Genomic DNA, 18,388 nt, shown 5'->3' with positions numbered 1-18,388 from the left:
CTGGCTGAAACTAGTTGACCACACTGGACGTGGGAGACCATAAGTCTCTTCGACCACGTCTAAAAAGCCTTGTTTTTAACCCTGCCCAGGGCCCACTAATAAAGTAATCTTTTGGGACCTCGAGGACAGTATTTTAAAACCTCACTCAATACACCCCCACTGCACACTCACTTGTCACAAAACCTGCTCCGCTGTAACCAGGCGTCGTAGCACACCTGAGGCACACTCGGTGCCTCGGGTGGGGCCCGATGATGAAGCATGCCACCAACTAGGTTGGTGGGTGAGGGCCTTCATAAGAAAACCAAGCGTTTCTTTTTCCAAAACAAACACATATAACACATACATTACCTAGTAGCTAGCTCATCTTGATTACTACATATCCCTCGGCAAAGCGAACTAGCTACTCTAGTTCCTCACTCTCCTCTTGATTTCAAACATATCTGGTACATTAGCAAGTGTTGTGCTCAGGAAGTAAAACGGCCAAGAACACAAAATAACATTCAAGAAGAAAAATGCGACAGTGTATGTAAAACAGAATATTTTGATTGTATTTGTTCATCCCATTCATATCCAGGTGTGAATTATTTAAAGGATGCCAGTTTCCAAACAAATTAATGTATTGAACCACAATAACAATGACAACGAATAATAATCATATATACGTAAGGCATCCTGGAGCAAATGGTTGAAAGCCTTATGTAGAAACATGGGTACCAGGTGTAGCTCCGTTGCAATGAGAATACTGCTGACCAATACAAACAAATCTAGTGTAATAGCAACTGCTAAATTCCTAAGCGGGATGTGGTTGATTAGTGAAAAAAAGAGTCCCAAGCCCATCCGACCTAGTGATTAGCAAACTGAGTAAGCCAACGTACAAACGGTTAGGATAACATTACACTGGCAGCCCGACGAGTAACGTCTAATGCAAACTTCTGCTTGGCATAACTCCAGTCATGGGCATAGAATTTTATGCTTATATTAGTGTTGCATATACTGACGCATCATTGACAGTTCTTATGTTGATCTCTTTACGGCCATTCGAGGATGTATATATATTTTTTTCTTATCAATTGTTCACTTTTATGATATTTTTATGGAAATCAACATTTTTAAACATTTTAGAACAATATGTGTGGTTTATTAATGAATACAATGGTCTTACGCTTTTAGTGAACTTCTTAACTTTTATACGGTTCTGAAATCCTTGAATAGCAATGTTAAATAATTTTGTATACATACAAACTACTATGATAATAGGGTTTACCTATCCCCTAATGGAAATGTTGTGTGTATTGTTGTGATTGTCTTTTGTGGTCTCAGTGATCGAAATAAAGATTATGAACTGAACTGAACTGAAAAAATGTTATGGCATATCTGGTACATTAGCAAGTGTTCTGCTCAGGAAGTAAAATGCCCAAGAGCACAAAAGAACATTCAAGAACAAAAATGCGACAGTGTCTGTAAAACACAATCTTTTAATTGTATTTGTTCATCCCATTCATATCTAGGTGTGAATTATTTAAAGGATGCCAGGATTCCAAACAAATTAATTTATTGAAGCACAATAACAACGACAACAAATAATAATCATATATTCATACATGATTTTGAATGCAATAACAGTCACATTTTCTTCATTAGTAAGAAGTAGTGGTGTACTGGAAAAAACTATTCGCTATGCATTTTTCTACCTCTAAAGTTGTATGTCAGTCATTACCCTGTCGCAAAGGCGTTAGACACCTGTGATTCCATGACCCCCAAATGTTTTTAATTTTGACTTGTCTCATTAAGATAAAATACTGAAAGGAGAAGCACGAAATAATCACTCACATAAAATAAATACTATTGTTTTAAATAGAGAAATGTATAACTTATGGCATTCAGCAATTCGCCTTAGAGGTACTTTATCACTTTTTTGTTTTATATAGCGTGAGCTTGACCCAAAGGTATCAGGTATCGGAGCGCTTTACACGAGCACCAGTTACATTACACAAGGAAACATTAATTTCAAATTAGATCTATTTTCATACCTTTCTTATTTGAAATACACATTCAGGCCCGGATTTACATATTTTTGACCCAGTGCAGCATAGCACCCACATTATTTTCGAATCTACCAAAATTGGCCTTAAACTGGTGTTGCTCCATCTGATAAATCTCAAAGGGGCTGGCTGCCTTGCGCCACGCACAGCGTCACATCATGGTACATCTGTGAGTGTTCACTGTCTAGCATAGGGTTTAAACTGGAGACATACCATTCCAGAACTAATTCCTACGTGTAAACAAACTCAGAAGGCTCCAGTGCATAGGATATGTGGTGTGCACTGCATCCCATATGGAATGAAATGATTTAAAAGAAATACAAAATAAAATGTACCTTTCTTGAGCCTTCTTCTACTAGGCAAGGCCTGGTCTTGCTATGCTTCATAGAGCCGGCGTTGCGTCAGAACCTGTGCATGCTTGCGTTGATCCACCCTAGTAATGCCACCTTCAAGCAACAGTTTGTGTGATCTGTAACGTTCACCTTCCCATTGGAACATAGATTGTGCTGTTAATAGTGAATAGCATGCTCCACTTTGTGGCTGCCTGCACAGGCATGAAGCCTTAGTAAACCTCGGCCGCCTTCTCTTTCCAACAAACCCTTTCCTCTTACACTATTTCAACAGTGTGGCTCAATGTTTTCAATTCCCAGAAATGTTGGCTGTCTAGGGTCATCATAATGATCTGAAAAAAACCTTTGTTGTGAGCCGTAGGTGGAAATCTTTTATTATTTACCATGATAGTTCGCTGGTGCACCAAATTATGCTCATTGTTGTGCGCTGTACCAGGCAATTAACAAAACTATTCTATAAAAAATGATTTCCTGTGCAAATCTTGGTTAAGAGTTTACTGATTTTGTAGCCTGTAAAATAACTCGAATCGCAACACCTGATACATTTTTGTGACAGCGAGCAACCTTATATAAATCAATATTAACCCGCCTTCAATAGGAAGAATGCAGTCCGAATTGCTAAAATACATACCCTCTAAAAGGAACAACAGCAAACCCAGTAAATCTATTAGTTCTGTGTCACTAGGATGTTCAAAATACAGTTAATTACTTAAGTAGAAAAACAGTTCATGCAGCTGCAGCCTGTGCAGTGTGGTGGGGCCAAGTAGGGGGGGATTCGACATCTCATCGTCTTCATCTTTCAAAATACCCCTTCTCCCCCACTCGGCCCGATGCCCCACTGGTCTTACCTACACCGGCCGCGGCTGAGTTCATGCCATGTTTTCCATTGGCGCTATACATGGGCCACTTGTCAGTGACCCTCTCTCATAGCCAAGTTTTACCTTTGGTCCCTACATGTGTCCTGCCTTTGTGCAAAATCAGGATACACTACACCTTTGTCTTTATTGTTAAACTACGTGCCTAATAATAATAGGGTTGGGCCATCATCCGGGGATGTAGATGATGTGTCAGTCAGGAGGAAAGGTGGTCCCTAATTGTCAGTGCAACAAAACCATCCATTAGCAATTATGAATTTACAAAATAACCAATTTCTTTCTTGAGGCACCGTTGTGCAAATAGTCCATGGAACTGCAAGTTTTCTAACAAAATGTAAGGATTTTGGGGCCTTAAGTTCATCATTTAGTAACACAGGAAAAGCAAGAGGAGCACTGAGAACAAAGACAGCAAGAGGAACAAGAAGAACAAGCGAGGAAAGAGGAGAAAAGTTTGACAATGATCGCGGGGAGGGACAGCGCCAGGACGATCCACTGGATGATCAAGATGGAGAACGTAAATAGGTAGACGGTTCTGTTGCAGTTTGTGTAGTTGGGGTACAGCGGGAAAGTCCAGACGCTCCCTGTTGGGTGAAAAAACAGAGATTTATCATATCCCCAGCACTGATCTCAGATCCTTGCCGGACCATCATTAAAATAATCCTACATTTTTGACTAACCCACATTTCCACAAAACCCATGAGTGCAACAGCCACCATGTGTCACTTAAAACTCTACTTATGTGTATAACTCCCTTTTCCTGGCATATGATGTAATTTCCAGAAGGTACATTGATACCAATGATAAAACTATGAATCTTTCAGTTAAACAGTACTATAATATAAGCTTAAAGACACTGTATATTCGATTTACATTAAACAATTCGGCCAAAGCTCTCTAACGCATGAGGGGGGGATTAGAGGACTAATAACATTAAATATCACAAAAGATACGTGTAAAATTTCACTTTAAATATTTACCATGGAAATAACAGAGATGCATTTAGATAGCGTAACCTTTTTGGAGAAGAAATTATTCGCAATCAGGAAGCAGTCATTGGGGGGCTTCAGTAAAACTGGATGGACCTTAGCGGTACTAAGTGAGATGTGTTGCAGATTAAGGAAAGTCTCTCCGAAGTCCCTACTTCAGGTGTTTTCACTCACTGGGGCAATCTCTGACCCCCACTGATAAAAGTTTGAAACTTTAAGGTTATTTTTTATGTTAAAATGGCTTTCTATCAGTGGTGAGTAAGGTAAGGCTCTGTTTGAAATACTTTTTGAGTAGGATATATATTTGTTCCCTTTATCATAGAGCTCAGCCTACAACTGATGGTAAAATCCAGTTTACCACTTAGAATATAATTTTCATTTCTGTGCTGGAAAAGCTGCTTGGAGCTTCAGCCAAGATGGTAGAGACCTGGTCCAATTGTTTTAAGAAAACAAACCCACTCTAGTTCAGTAGATCAGGTAGGCCTTATTGCTTAACACACCACAATCTGCATCTCATGATAAACAATGTACTTTTCAACTGTCAAATCTGGCAATTCTGGGTTGCCCAAATTTTATGAACGGTGTGGACTATATTGCCCCTGGTAATTAGTGGGTACTGTAAGCTCCATACAACATGGAATTCCGACCCCTGCGCAAACTCTGGTTGCTCACAGGCAGGGCCTGCGGAGGAACTACATGTCTTGTGCTTATGTTTGAGTTGTGATTGATGCTGGGTTCCTCCATTCTAGTCAAGGCGTAAATAAATATGTACCTGTCTCCCTTTACAGACCATTGAATAATAATTGAATGAGGGTGTCAAGATTTGAGAAACAGACAGGTGCCAAACTCCCCTGCCCGTATCTCCACGAAAGAACTGAAACTCTTCACCGTCTCCGTTTACTTCTCTCCCTACCCAATGTCCCCTCTTGGCCAATCCACAGCACCTCCTATCAATTTATGCAGATGTCAATGATTGTTCTTATATGAATTTTACCTGGCCACACCCAGTTTGTAAGTTAACCAGACATTTTTTTTGAAGCTGCATCTGTCAGTACAAAATATCTGCCGATGTAAAGCACTGTGATAACCTCTGGCGCTACATCAACCCAATATAAATATCGCCAATAAAATGCAAAAAATAAGAGATCTGGAGGCAGGAAAATATAGGTATTTGGAATCAATTTATGGAAAAAGCTGCCACGGGAAATTTGACTTGGGACAAATATATCATATTTTAAATGATGCTTCAAAAAATTACATTCAGACCAATTTTAGCAACCACTATAAGTGCTCTTAAATACAAAAATACACAAAGAATCTTAGTATTTTATTAAGAAATAGAATGTATCACTTGTCTTACCTTGCCCAAAAATGTAAATTGTGGTGGGTATTTTCTGTTGTGATGTTAATAAATTGTACAACTAGCCATTGAGAAACAGGAGCATATCAGATCACTTTATCTGTAAGTATATTGATAATGATAATCAATATACCCACCACTTCATGCTCATTCACTATCTTGTAAATGGCTTGTTGTCTCATTTTAAAGCCCTTTCTTCACCCACCATCCTATGGATGGCACTTTGTGTTTATAAATTATGTTGCAAATGGACTGCTAATTTCATTAGTTATCTCGTGATTGATAGCTTCCAATCGTTGATGATAACTTTCCCTAGAACTGTACGACATAAGTAAAGGTATTACCTGTGATAAGCCAAGCAAACCAAAAGAGGCTCAACAGCGCAAGGATGCCATAGATGAGCTTATTTGGCCTCAGTCCAGCCACAATAGAGAGGAGGGACATGACGATGACGGTGACGCCATTGACGATGAGGTAGATAGGGATGAAGCGTTGTGCTGGGCATTCATGCAGATAAACAGAACCTGTGAGTATGAAAACAACAGATCAGTAAAATAACTACATTAGGTGTTGCATTACAGAGCAATGAAATATTGCCAAAGAAATCTTCAGTAGGGTGGCTGATATTTAGTTTTATCTTCTACCAGGAAATAACACGTTGCCAGATACTCCAGACTCACCTGATAGGAGGAACTAGTCTTATTAAAATGTATAGAATGCAGACAGTATGGCCTCAAATCTCCAGGCCACTAAGCACATTCCTAGACAAAACCATCTTGGGATATGCAGTTGTGTGGTTTGTTGTTGAAAGACAATGGACCTTATTCCAAGTTAGGTCAGTGAAGGCTTTTACCACACTTGGTAATACCATTATCACAGAATGAGGTATTTACCACCCCAGTTATGGTAAATGCCTCCTCTTCCTAGTTTTCATCTTGCAACTGAGACATAACATGTACAATTATTAAGGTAGCACACCAAATTCTGGTTTGTGTGTGTTTCGGTTCAGGAAGGTCCTGGCTTGGCAGTTCGGGCTGGACTATTCCTATTGGAGCAGGGTCAAGGTTGATTTGCATAAAGCTGGGTCCAAAATGAGTCGGCATTGTGTGCCAAATAATGATGGATTGGGATGCGGCCTGAGTGATTACCAGTGTCTTAGATTAATTCAAGCATTCCATCCATCACTGTTTTGTATACTCACCAAGTTCCACATATTTTGGCATTCCTAATGGCCTTTACCTTAATTTATTCCATCAGGGAAAACTGTGAGGGTATGTTTATCAAACAACTCAGAATCCCCATCCCTTAGTTTACACAGAGATCAGCATTTAGCCCTGAACTTGAAATGGGGGCCTAAAGCAGTTTAGCTTAAAAACATATGATGTAACACACCGCCTGACTTGACTCTGGTTTTCTTTTTAAACCACCTGTGCCTTGTCAACTTCTTTTTCTCATTCTTTTCTCCTCCCTTTCTCCAATCCTCATCTCCTCCTTTGCTTTGTTTTTTTGCTCTCATTCTAGCCATCTCCCAATCAATCATTTCTAGTGGACCCTCTCTTTCTCTTTCTTTCTCTCTCTGTCTCTCACTCTCTCACTCACATTCTCACCCTACCGGTCAGTTTCATGTTCTAGCTAATTCTTTCAATCTATTATTTTAATTGTATTTTACATGCTTTTCTTATCGCTCATCGGATCATTTTGTGATCACATGACAATCCATGACTTACACTACTGACTCAATTGTAAGTTGTGAGGCATTATATAACACCCACAGTCACAACTCAGAGCTCTCACAAAAATGTGAGACAAAAGAGATCATGCTTATCAGCAGTGTCATGTTAATGAAATCCTATCCTATGAAAATTGTAGAGTGTATGCTTAGGTTGGTTGAATCTAAACACAGAAACCAACGTGATTCCCTTCGGATGAGTTACCTGCAATAATTTCGTGAGGTGAGTCACATCCTGAATATTGGCAGAGGTTCCCTCAACCTCTTGCCCTTGGATTACAGTCGGGAGGTAAGAACTATTTTTAAGAGGCACTCAATTAATTTACTATGACAGCTCTCTTTAGGGAAACATTTGAGTCCCTCACGGCTACTCAGGCATTTTGGTGCTTGAAGTTCTGTTCTTCCAAAAGAAGAAAAAAGTGCTGAAGAGTGAGTAGCATTAGGGTTTTGGCCAAAAGAGGTTTTTAAAAAAGAACTATCCAGAGATGTTGTGTGGGACTGTTTCCAACAGAGACTACTTTACGTGTATTTATTGAGTTTCAAAACATTGCAAATGGCCAACAGTCCAGAGATAGCTCCTTTATAGGGTGAAAATAGGGATGCCTTAGTTGAGCGGAGAGGTTGGGGTGGGCCTGTCGCCGGAGACATCCCTTGGTGGGGTGTAGTATGGACTTAATGATCTACCACAAACCAAAGTGTCACAGCAGTTCTGCTCGAGTACTAACAAAATCTTTCTTAAAAGAGATGGACAAAGATCGACCACGTCCTCGTTAATGAGGTAGATCCCAAATCGCATGTCGTACACCAAATAAGGCATTACTAGTCAACAGGTTATAAGTATGTATCCATTCAGCATTAAAAAAAAAACTTTCCAGGGGTGATATCTCCTAATCTCATGAGGTGAACTGGAAAAAGGGATGAAAAGAGGATAGAAAAAGGGATGCATATGTCAGGGTAGAGGGGAGACGAAGGAGTACAAAGAGGCAATGAGATCCTTTGATCTTACCAATGACAATCTCAGCGATGCTCAGTGCTATCCAAACAAGTGACATTAGACCAAGAAGCCATTCTGAAAAAGAAGAAAACATATCAATCTCTGAAATGGCTACTGCTACTCATCTGTGATACTAAAGGTAGAAGCTATTTATAAAGATTAAATAAACAAAAAACAACTTTCAAATTAAACGTTCAGTCTCTAACCACCAAACTATCTCGCCAACAACAGGTTAGCATCGAAAACAGAGCTAATTTAAAGGCCATCCGGACCCCATTTGTTTCTATAATTCTCATCTCGTTCTGTCGTATAATTCTCAGCCCTTTACTTCTTGTAATTCTGAGCAAAACATGTTTCAAGTCACACAGCAAGTGATTTTTCTTTTTAGTTCATTTCAAACATATTTTTTGCATATTTATTGTTCTTTCCTATTTTAAGCAGTCAATTATAATTTCCAATTGCAAAATAAGTTCATGCCATACTGTTACTCTACTTTGTAAGTTAAGAACACATGTAAAATCTTTTTTGCCAGCACGCATTTCACTCTAGGTTTCATAACCTGTGTGCTCTCTGAAGGCAAGTATTGTCATCTGACTCAATGTGTGCCTTTTGTTCTAAGAATATATCGAAGGAAACCTCAGATCCCTCTTCTAAGTTGTTACTGAATAGCATTATTGGTTTGCGATTCGGTATTTTGAAGGGGAGTGTTTAGGGCATCCCTTCCAAACAGTGATTAGCAGTGGTATGTATTAATGTTTTGGGACCAAATTTCGTTCACAAAACATAAATATTGTACCACCAATTCAAAGTTGGTGGTAACCCATTAAAAATAGGAATGGATACCATGGGACCACTTTACCTTTGAGAACGTAACAAAATTATTTTTTAAGTGCGGGCAGTGGTCCCAAAGACCACTGCCTACTCTTAAAAATTTACTTTTAAGCATTTCATTTTTTTCTTTTTAATCATTCAGTTTTTCATGAAAGTTAAACGGCTGCATTTTAAAGTAAAAAGTGTTGCTTTAATCAAAAGCAATCACAGACAAGTTGGTCTGCGGACCCTAGCAGGCCACCATCCCTGTGATGGCTATGATTGCTAATAGGTGGCAAACAGCGACCTATCTCATGAATATTTATGGGGTAGGTCAATTTACGACCCATTAGGAATCGCTAATTGAAACTCAACAAGTTTCGTACCTTAGGAATAGTGATTTAATAATTGTGATTTGCAGGAAATCGCAATTAGGAAATCACTCTTCCCAATGTTTGTACATCTGGCCCATAGTTGACTCCACCATCACCCCAAAAGAAGGGCATTCTCCATACAACCACCAGCCTCAGTGTGACCACATCATCCCTATCTTCAGGGCTCCTCTATAGTTCCCAACCCCATTATGCATTAAGTTCAAAACTTTTGTATCATTTAGTAGGTGATCTATTCAAGCAAATCTAGCTAACCAGCTGCAAACACCCTTCATTCCAGGCCCCAGCCTCAAGAAATAACTGCTGTAAATCATTGATTGAATACTAATACCCAAAGCTGTGGTATCCATTCTCATAGAAGAAGTAGCGTCTGAGGGACAGCTTCCACTTTGAAAAATGTGGGCTATTGGGAATGGGGACCCGCCAGAGTCCCAAGGTACTGCTGCATGCACCCAGCAAGGCATTTGCCAAATGCGTATTCTATTTTTTGATTGCAGCTCCTGTTCCTTTAAAGCGCAGGAAGTGGAACGATAAAATAAAATGTTGTTTAAGAATGCAAAGGCGGGGATGAGGTCCGCTGCCTCTTCAGTCCTCCATCCCTACCATTCTGCACCATTCGTAGACAGAAACCTGCATCATCGATATTAATAGGACAGGATTCTGCAAATCCTACTGAATGTTCATTTTGTGCTCAATAGCAATATCTCTATTACAGTCGAAAAGGAAGGTATGGTAACAAGGTGTTCGGTGTGTACAAACACCAACTGGCCTGCGATTCAGCCCATAGTACATCTGAGGCCGTATAACAAATATGGTGGCTTTCCCTCTTTGTGCAATGGTGCACCGTTAGATAGGTGCGCCGTGAGCAAACAGGGAAAGAGCGCAATATCACAATGAATGCTCTGCCCCTAGGCCAGCCGCGAACCAGTGCTGCCCTGGGGGCAGCGCATTCCAGATAAATACGGCGCAACTGCTTCAAAGCCGCTCCGTGTTTCACTGTGCAGGTGGCATCTGCTTGCACTTTCAAGAGGGGTGAGAAATCCCCTTGCAGGTGGATGCAGTGAGTGACTGCACACGCCCACAAGGGGATGTCTGTGAGGTGTATGGGACCATCTTTCTCCCCTCTAGAAGGCTGCCTTTAGCAGGCGCCTCCTAAAGTCATGTCTGCATCCAAAATAGGGCGCAGGCGCAGAGGCAAAGTGCATGGGCTCAAGCCTCTGTGCAAATGAGGAAACACCCTCTGATGATAGCGCTGGTGTACCACGTGCGCCAGAGCTATTTGTAACACAGAGTGGGCCGTAGAAGCCTCTGAGGCCCCTTCTGTAATACCAATGTGTCCCGGGAGTGCACAGAGCGGGCGCACATGCCCTTTGCACCCCTGAGGTTCTCTGTGTAGTACAGCTCCAGGTCCCCAAAACCACAGGGACCTGGAGACTGCAATGGCCTGTCATCTGTGCAGATGTTTGTGCCGGATGGTATGTCAAGGCATGAATGGAGAAGAGGGTGAAGACTCTATCAGTGAGCCATTCATGGAAAAGCTCAGCAGTGACTAGGCACAAAGGTGGAACTAATTCATGTGCATTTGTGAGAAAAGCAGTGACTGGAAATGTATTTTTCTGAATAAAATAATTTCCATTTCCAGAGGAACTCAACCATCAAACACCAAGAACTCTCCAACACCAAGAAAGTCCCAGAATAAAATGATAATCTTAGTTAATTTAAATGCAGTAAAATAACCAAATACTCACTGAAACACTGAGTGGCACAGCAACAGCAACTCTTGACTGATGTGTCCTGTGCAGACATAAGACAGTGATTGCATTAGAACTGAGATCAAGCTGGGCATTGAGCAGCTTTGGGTCTGCTTTGTAACAGCAGGGAGCTGTGGTAGGCGTGCCTTGATGCTGCCTTCAACCATGAAATGCGCTACGAAGCTTCAATGATGGTGCGCTATACAAATGCTAATTAAAAATGTCAGTAAAGAACAAGATGAATTTGCCATTGAGATATGTGTGTGTGCCCATGCTGTACCATAGGTCCTCTTTGTGTTTCATAGTGGCATTTGTGAGCATCACATCTGTCCTTGCACAGACAAGAAAGAATGTTCTAGAAGTGAAAGAGAACCACATTTCCAATCTTTTCTTTCAAGTATAGTTGAAGCCCTTATTGATTCCATATTGATATTTTTTGATGTTTCTACGTTTTTTACATCTGTCTATTTACCTGGCAGTCCTGGTGCACTCTGTCTTGGGCCATGACTCTGTTGCTTGTCGGTTTTCTTCGGATTCAGTCCCACGGCACACCAGGATGTCCTTATGAGCCAATGATGGGCGTTTTTCTTGCGGCAGACCTGCAGAAAATTTAGGATTAATTAGTTTGATAATCCCAAATGCACAACTTTGTTTGATAGATTTTGTTCCTCTCAACTCCACTCTTTCTTTCTATTGGTCTCCCTTGCCATCTCACTCCTGACTGCCTTGAACTCTTTTTCTTTGTTGTCAGTGCTTCTTTCCCTGTTTTATGCTGCAATCTGACTCTTTCTTTCACTCATTAGCTTGCCTTACCTTTCTTGCTCACTTTTCCTTTCAGTTGTATGTCAGAATATCGACCAAAGAAATATCATGCTGCAAGAATGTTGTAACAAAAAACATCTAATGCCAAAATATTGTGGAGGTAGGTTCCAGGGAGAAGGTAGAAAATAAAAATACCTTCACTTTAACCATAACTCTGATCACACCCAGCATGCCAAGTGAGCAAACCTGCGCTTAGGAGAATTTTGTTTACCTTCTCATCCTCCTTCCATCAATTCATACATTTATGCTTTCCCCATTTATATATTAATCGATGTATTCATTCATCCATCCATCCATCCATCCATCCATCCATCCATCCATCCTTCCTTCCTTTCTTCCTTTCACCATCGTTCCTTACAATCTTACCCATCTGCCCATTCTTCATTCTTCCTGCCATTCACCCTTTTATCTGTTGATCATTTCACTCTTCCATCTATCCTTGTGTCCTTCCACCTACCCAATCTTTCATGCTTCTATCCATTCATTCTTTCACCCTTCCATCCTACTTTTCACATTTTCTTCATTATATCTTTCGACATGTACTTCATTTCTTGCAACCTTCCTTTGACCACCAGCTCTTTCCTCTCTCTTTCCATCTACCCATGTTTATGTCTCTCATCCTTATTTTGGTCTTTCCTACTATTCTTTCTCATGCTCACTTTTTTATTTCACCCTCTCTGTGCATTTCCCCTATTTTAAACATTTCATCATGTCTCTGTTTATTTTGCAATGAATGTCAACCCACCTACCAAACCTCTATGTCCATTTTTTAACTAATCATATTTATTAGCATTTTGTTTGCAGACAGGAAAGCACCATACACATCGAATTAACGTTTTTGGGTGACCCAGTTACTCCGCTCGTTCACCCAATGAGCAACCCCCGCATATGCTGCTTAAGGGGGTGGTTCACTGCATCACTGGTTACGCGTATATTGGTAAGTATAGATTTACTATTTTAACTTCACATCTACATACTTTAAAAATCAAATTTTGGACAAGAGACATATATGTAGTGATAAGTACAGCAAACAATTACTGACCTAGCTGATATTTTGGTTGGCAGTATTGTTGATATGATATTTTTATAGTGTGACAGTTACACTTGATATTTCATCACCATCCTCCTCCCCCATTTCTATTAGGCAGTGCAGAGTGTACCAATGACGGTAAAGAAGCCCAATGACGTCATGACTTTCAGTTTCAATTTCCCAAACACTATCTGATATTAGACAAAGGGCCAGATGTGCGAGTTGCAAATTGCGTCGCATTTGCGACTCGCTCATTGGAATGCACAACAATGTCTCAGACACTGTTTGCGATTCCTGATGGGGTCGCAAATTGCATGCCTCATTAATATGAATGAGGCAGGTTTAATTTGCGACCCCTTTAGGAATGGGTAGCATTCACAGGGATGATGGCCTGCTGGGGCCAGCAGGCCACCATGTCTGTGACTGCTTTTTTAATTAAGCAGTTTTCTTTTTCTTTAATGCAGTCCGTTTTCCTTAAAGGAAAACAGGATGCATTTAAAAAATAAAAATGAAACTTTTCAGTTTAATTTTTTTAAGGGCAGGCAGTGGTCTCTGGGACCACTGCCTGCTCTTAAAAAATATTTCCCCACATACTCACAAAGGGGAAGGGGTCCCCTGGGGACCCCTTCCCATTTGCGAGTGGTTTACCACCTACTTGAAGTAGGTGGTAAATGGCAAGTGTTTTGCTCCCGCAAATGCGGCAGCAAAACATTAGTACATAGCATGTTGGTTCGCTATTAGGAAGGGACGCCCCTTCCTAACAGCGAGAGTGGCAAATGCTATTTTGCGAGTCAGTGACTCGCAAGATAGCATTTGTACATGCTATTACACTTTTTTGCGGTCACAAACGGGAGCATCTCCCGTTTGCGGACGCAAAAAAGGGTTGTACATCTGGCCCAAAAGTAATTTAACTGTGACTATTCCTAGCCTTTCTCTCGGGATTATTTCTCTACTTTTCATTATTTATAAGCCTCCCACCTGTTTTCTCTTATGTGTTTATCCATTTTTCCACGCCATGCATACCCATTATAATATGTCACATTTAATAATGTGGAAACTGTCCGTTTTAGGTGGGAGGATGCATTTTGCGCTTAAACATAGAGCGAAAAAGCAAGAAGCGTGAACAAAAGCTACTTATATTCAGGTCGTTTGTGTTATTCCCGTGCTCTCTGAGATTAGTTTTGGGAATTTCACATAACAAATGTAAAGCAAAATTCATAAAAATACGCATGATTGCACCGGTGTATTAGAAATGTTGACCAGGCTTGCTGATAACTACCGAGTACATGTTCTTATCTGAACCAAATCCCTCAGTTCCGTCTAAACGTAATTAGTACTTTAATCACATCATCTCGTCCATTCAGGAAAATCCGTGATACTTCAGAGAGTGGGAATTTGCCTAAGTAGGTGAATTCATACAATAAAGGACAGAAATTGGGGGCATTTTAGAGGGGGCTACATGGTCCAGCATCACCGGGGCCACAGGAGGCAGTCCCTGGTCTTTCCCCTCACGTGATCTACCAAATGCAATAAAGCGCGACGAGGAGTCCCACTCCACGGATGAAGTTGGCGGCATTTCAGAGGAGACTACATGGTCCAACATCACCAGGGCACCAGGAGGAGGTCCCTGGTCTTCCCTTCACCTGATCTACCAAGCGCTATAAAGCACGGCGAGGAGTCTGGCTGCACAGGTGAAATTGGCGGCATTTCAGAGGGTACTACACAGTCCAGCATCACCAGGACCCCAGGAGGCGGTCCCTGGTCTTCCCCCTCACCTGATCTACCAAGCGGTATTAAGTGTGGCGAGCAGTCCCGCCACATGGGCCATGCCCGGGCCAATGGCGGTACCGCCCTGCGCCCGTCAGCGACAGGAAGTGGGAGGGCAGGCTACCCCCCTTGGCCTTGCGACCAAGTTGCAAATCCCCATTCTAAATAAGGTCAACTCTTACGAACATATATCTGCTGACTTTTGTGGTGCCTGTTTGGCTGTCCTTTCAGACTGAGACCAAATATGTCAAAGACCGGATCCAGGACTCATCATCAAACAGTCTCCCCCACTGAGGCAAGCGGTATTAGGCATTTAAAATAATAGTAACCCCTCATGGTTTTCCCACATAAGCTTGTAGCCTAGCCAATTTTTTGTGTTTTTTGGAGGGAAGACTGTTATTTGTAGTGTGACTATTTAGTTAAAATACCTGCAGAGTGATATTTAACCTGTCAACCGTCGGGGAAAAGGAAAAGCACCGAAAAACTCACTGGTGAATCAACGGGGAAAAAAGCAGTAGACTGCCCATCCCACAGCAGTACCCTACAAGATATAGACCATCTAATAGAGGAGGTAGATCAAATCCTTTAACTTGATGCTTCTGGTGCTAAGCCAAAAAAGACACAAGTTGCCCAGTTGTTTAAAAAAGTTGGGAAGGGCAAATAGTCTCATTTCATGGCAATTAGCTCAATAAGAAATGCCCCGGGGGAGTCCACCATCGGCAGTTCTCCGTTGTGTATTTCTTCTAATTCATCTAAATCCCACATTCCACTAGAACCTGTGGTTACATGATCTAATCATTTTTCTGTTTTGGACTCTAATGATATGCTGCCAAATGACTCCGGAGCGCTTGCTAATCCCCCCACAACTGTCAGATGTAGCGGATGATACCTGTGCCCCAATCAAAGAACTATGGGTAGTTACTAATTCTTCATGGGCTGAGATTAAGGCCCTATGTGATGAGTTACAGTCCTCGCCGAAATACCAGCAGCTTGAAAAATCATCGACAAGCCAGGTTGATGGTTGCAAGGATTCACATAACCAGGTTCCATTACTTTACCCTGATTTTACTCCTACACCTATACTGCCTCACCCTAGTTTCCAATTGTCTATTGTCTAATACTAACCCTAACGCTTTTTCCATCAGCTGTATGTTATATATGACTGGTATCCCAAGGTGCCCTTGTGTGTCGAAGATGACGCTTCCCTGATAAATAAAGTGACGCACTGGACTAGAGACGTGATTAAATGCTGCACTGTAATACATTCTGACATAATTAGTGCGAGTCGTATTTCACACTCTGACTCCTTTGACTGCATTAGTTTACAGTTCTCACATTAAGCTTTTGTGAATGGTCTATTGTCTTTACAGGCACAAACCTCTACCCCCAATAACTCCCAGATACCGTTCAACACAAGGGTCCCCCTACTTAGAGCCAGGAGCACCCTCAGACCACATCTTCTCTTTCTTGTATGGATTGACTGGATTGTTCTGTGAATCCTTCATCAATTGGTAGTCATGACTGAGAGCAGCACCGAGTGTAGGTTCCTCGAACTAGTTCTTGCATCTTGCACAGTGGACAATTTTTCCACTCTCTAGACGTGCAGGTCCAGTGATTTTTGTACCATCTCTTGAAACTTTGCGGGACTGGGGAGTAAGTTTGCCCAGGGGGGCTCAGGGCCCTTTATATACACAGCCAATATTATTATGTTTAAAGAGTCCTGGGAGGTTGTCCCAACCCATAGAAAAGGGTATAAGAAATTTCATGTACCTGCTCGCAAACCCAAACCCGTTAGATCCCTCCGGGATACCACGTTAAGCAACTGCCAATCAATTCACTGGATCTACTTGGCCTCGAGGTTGCCCTTTAGGTAAATGTAACACTACTGTTATTTTAATGTTTATAGCAGGAGCATTCCCAAGTAAGCAGAGTCTTCCATTCTAGACGAACTGAGTGATATTACTAACTCAAAATCCAAGTGGGAGGTAGTAGTAATTGTAGCCGGGAGTTTTAACACGTTTCAAACCTACCACCCTCCAAAGGGACAAAAACTGGTGACGAAGATCAATCCTGGGGTATTCTCCAGATTGCGGGTCCTTGTCTAAAGTTCACATCAAAGGTAGACCTGCAGTTGCTGGACCTCTATATATGTTGTCATCTGGGGGCCTGCAATGGCAGGTCGAAATCCTATGTAGAGAGGCGCCCAACTTTAAAAGAAATTTCAGCCAGAGTTGTCTTGATTATTTTCTTGTGGACCTCCGATTCTGGGAACTCATTATAGATATGGAGGTTTATATAGGACGGAGAGTGATCATTTTCCTCTGTTTCTTGCACTGCATGACAATACAGACAGGGCAAATAAGGACCCTTGATTACCTTGTGGTGATATATAAGTTAGCAATGATTGATGGAAGGTAGGATGGGAGACTGTATTGAATAATGAGAATACATACGCTCACATACACCAGGGCCTGCCCCACATCTTGCTCCTATTAGTTCATCCTGAGCTGCCTTCCGATAGGGTAATGGACGTCCATGCTAAATGGTTCGCGGAGTTAAGAATCAGGCTTTTTCACCAAACCCTACTCAAATAAGAACTCTACTGTGACTGCATCACACTCGCGGTTTAACAGAAATTGGAGAATAGCAAAGAGCCACCTCCTCCGTGCCATCTAGGGTGGGCCGCCAAACAACATCTAGACTGCTAAGCTGTCAAAAAATGTGCAAAATCAAACTGGGATATGGCCATTTGGACCGAAATGTTGACCGCTGTGTACTCAGGGAATCAGGCAGCCTTCTGCATGTCATCTCACAAGGCTCCAAGACAGTGTGGGCGAAACCTGAATCTAACATTGCTCCCCAGGACTGGTAACCCACTTTAAAACCCTATAATCCTCTTCCCCCTCCCACCCCAATCCGGAGACCCAAGATAACTATGGTCCCTTACAAGCCACAACACTCGGTTTCATTATCTACAACTCTGACACCTCCAGAAATTAAGAATTTTTCACTGTGTCGCAAATCTGTAATGCCATTAAATCACAGAAGTTTAGGGAAAGCCCTTGGCAGCATTGAATTCCAGGGGGCCTGTTCATCTCCGAATCCACTATTTGTTCCCCATACCTTACCCGGCTCGATAACACCGTCATGGCAGGAGCAGACCTCCCAACATCTTGGAAAGGTGTGGAAAGAATCTCTAACCTTAAAAAAGGCCCAAAGACAGACCCGGCAAAGTATCTCCCAATTAGACTCATTGACTCCAGTCAAAACAAATAAGCTAATACTACACCGATTGTTACTCTGGTTCGATGAAACCAAGATTTTGACATCCTTTCAAGCCAGATTCCAAACCAAAACTAGTGTGGTCAACCAGATTTTTAGGTACCAACCAATAAGTTAGACGGAGGTCGACTTAAATGGGGCTAGTCTTTATATTGCTTTTGTAGACCTTAAGGCGGAATTCGATATGGTCCCTAGAGA

At 41.6% G+C, this 18,388-nt stretch overlaps 1 protein-coding gene across 1 annotated transcript; it reads right to left on the bottom strand.

The window, feature by feature from the left end:
• Window positions 1-3,470: 3,470 nt before the first annotated feature.
• Window positions 3,471-11,329, bottom strand: LOC146798574 (transmembrane protein 272-like). The gene is made up of 4 exons (XM_085627989.1): window positions 11,287-11,329; window positions 8,349-8,411; window positions 5,958-6,137; window positions 3,471-3,848 (listed from the first exon to the last, which is right to left on the bottom strand). The coding sequence occupies exons 2-4, from the start codon at window positions 8,392-8,394 to the stop codon at window positions 3,628-3,630; spliced, it is 447 nt and encodes a 148-aa protein (XP_085484115.1). The 5' UTR covers window positions 8,395-8,411; window positions 11,287-11,329; the 3' UTR covers window positions 3,471-3,627.
• Window positions 11,330-18,388: the final 7,059 nt, after the last annotated feature.

The sequence above is a fragment of the Triturus cristatus genome, chromosome 9 (assembly GCF_964204655.1).
Source record: "Triturus cristatus chromosome 9, aTriCri1.1, whole genome shotgun sequence".
In the NCBI taxonomy this organism is placed as follows: domain Eukaryota; kingdom Metazoa; phylum Chordata; class Amphibia; order Caudata; family Salamandridae; genus Triturus; species Triturus cristatus.
This window is presented reverse-complemented; position numbering and strand designations above follow the sequence as displayed.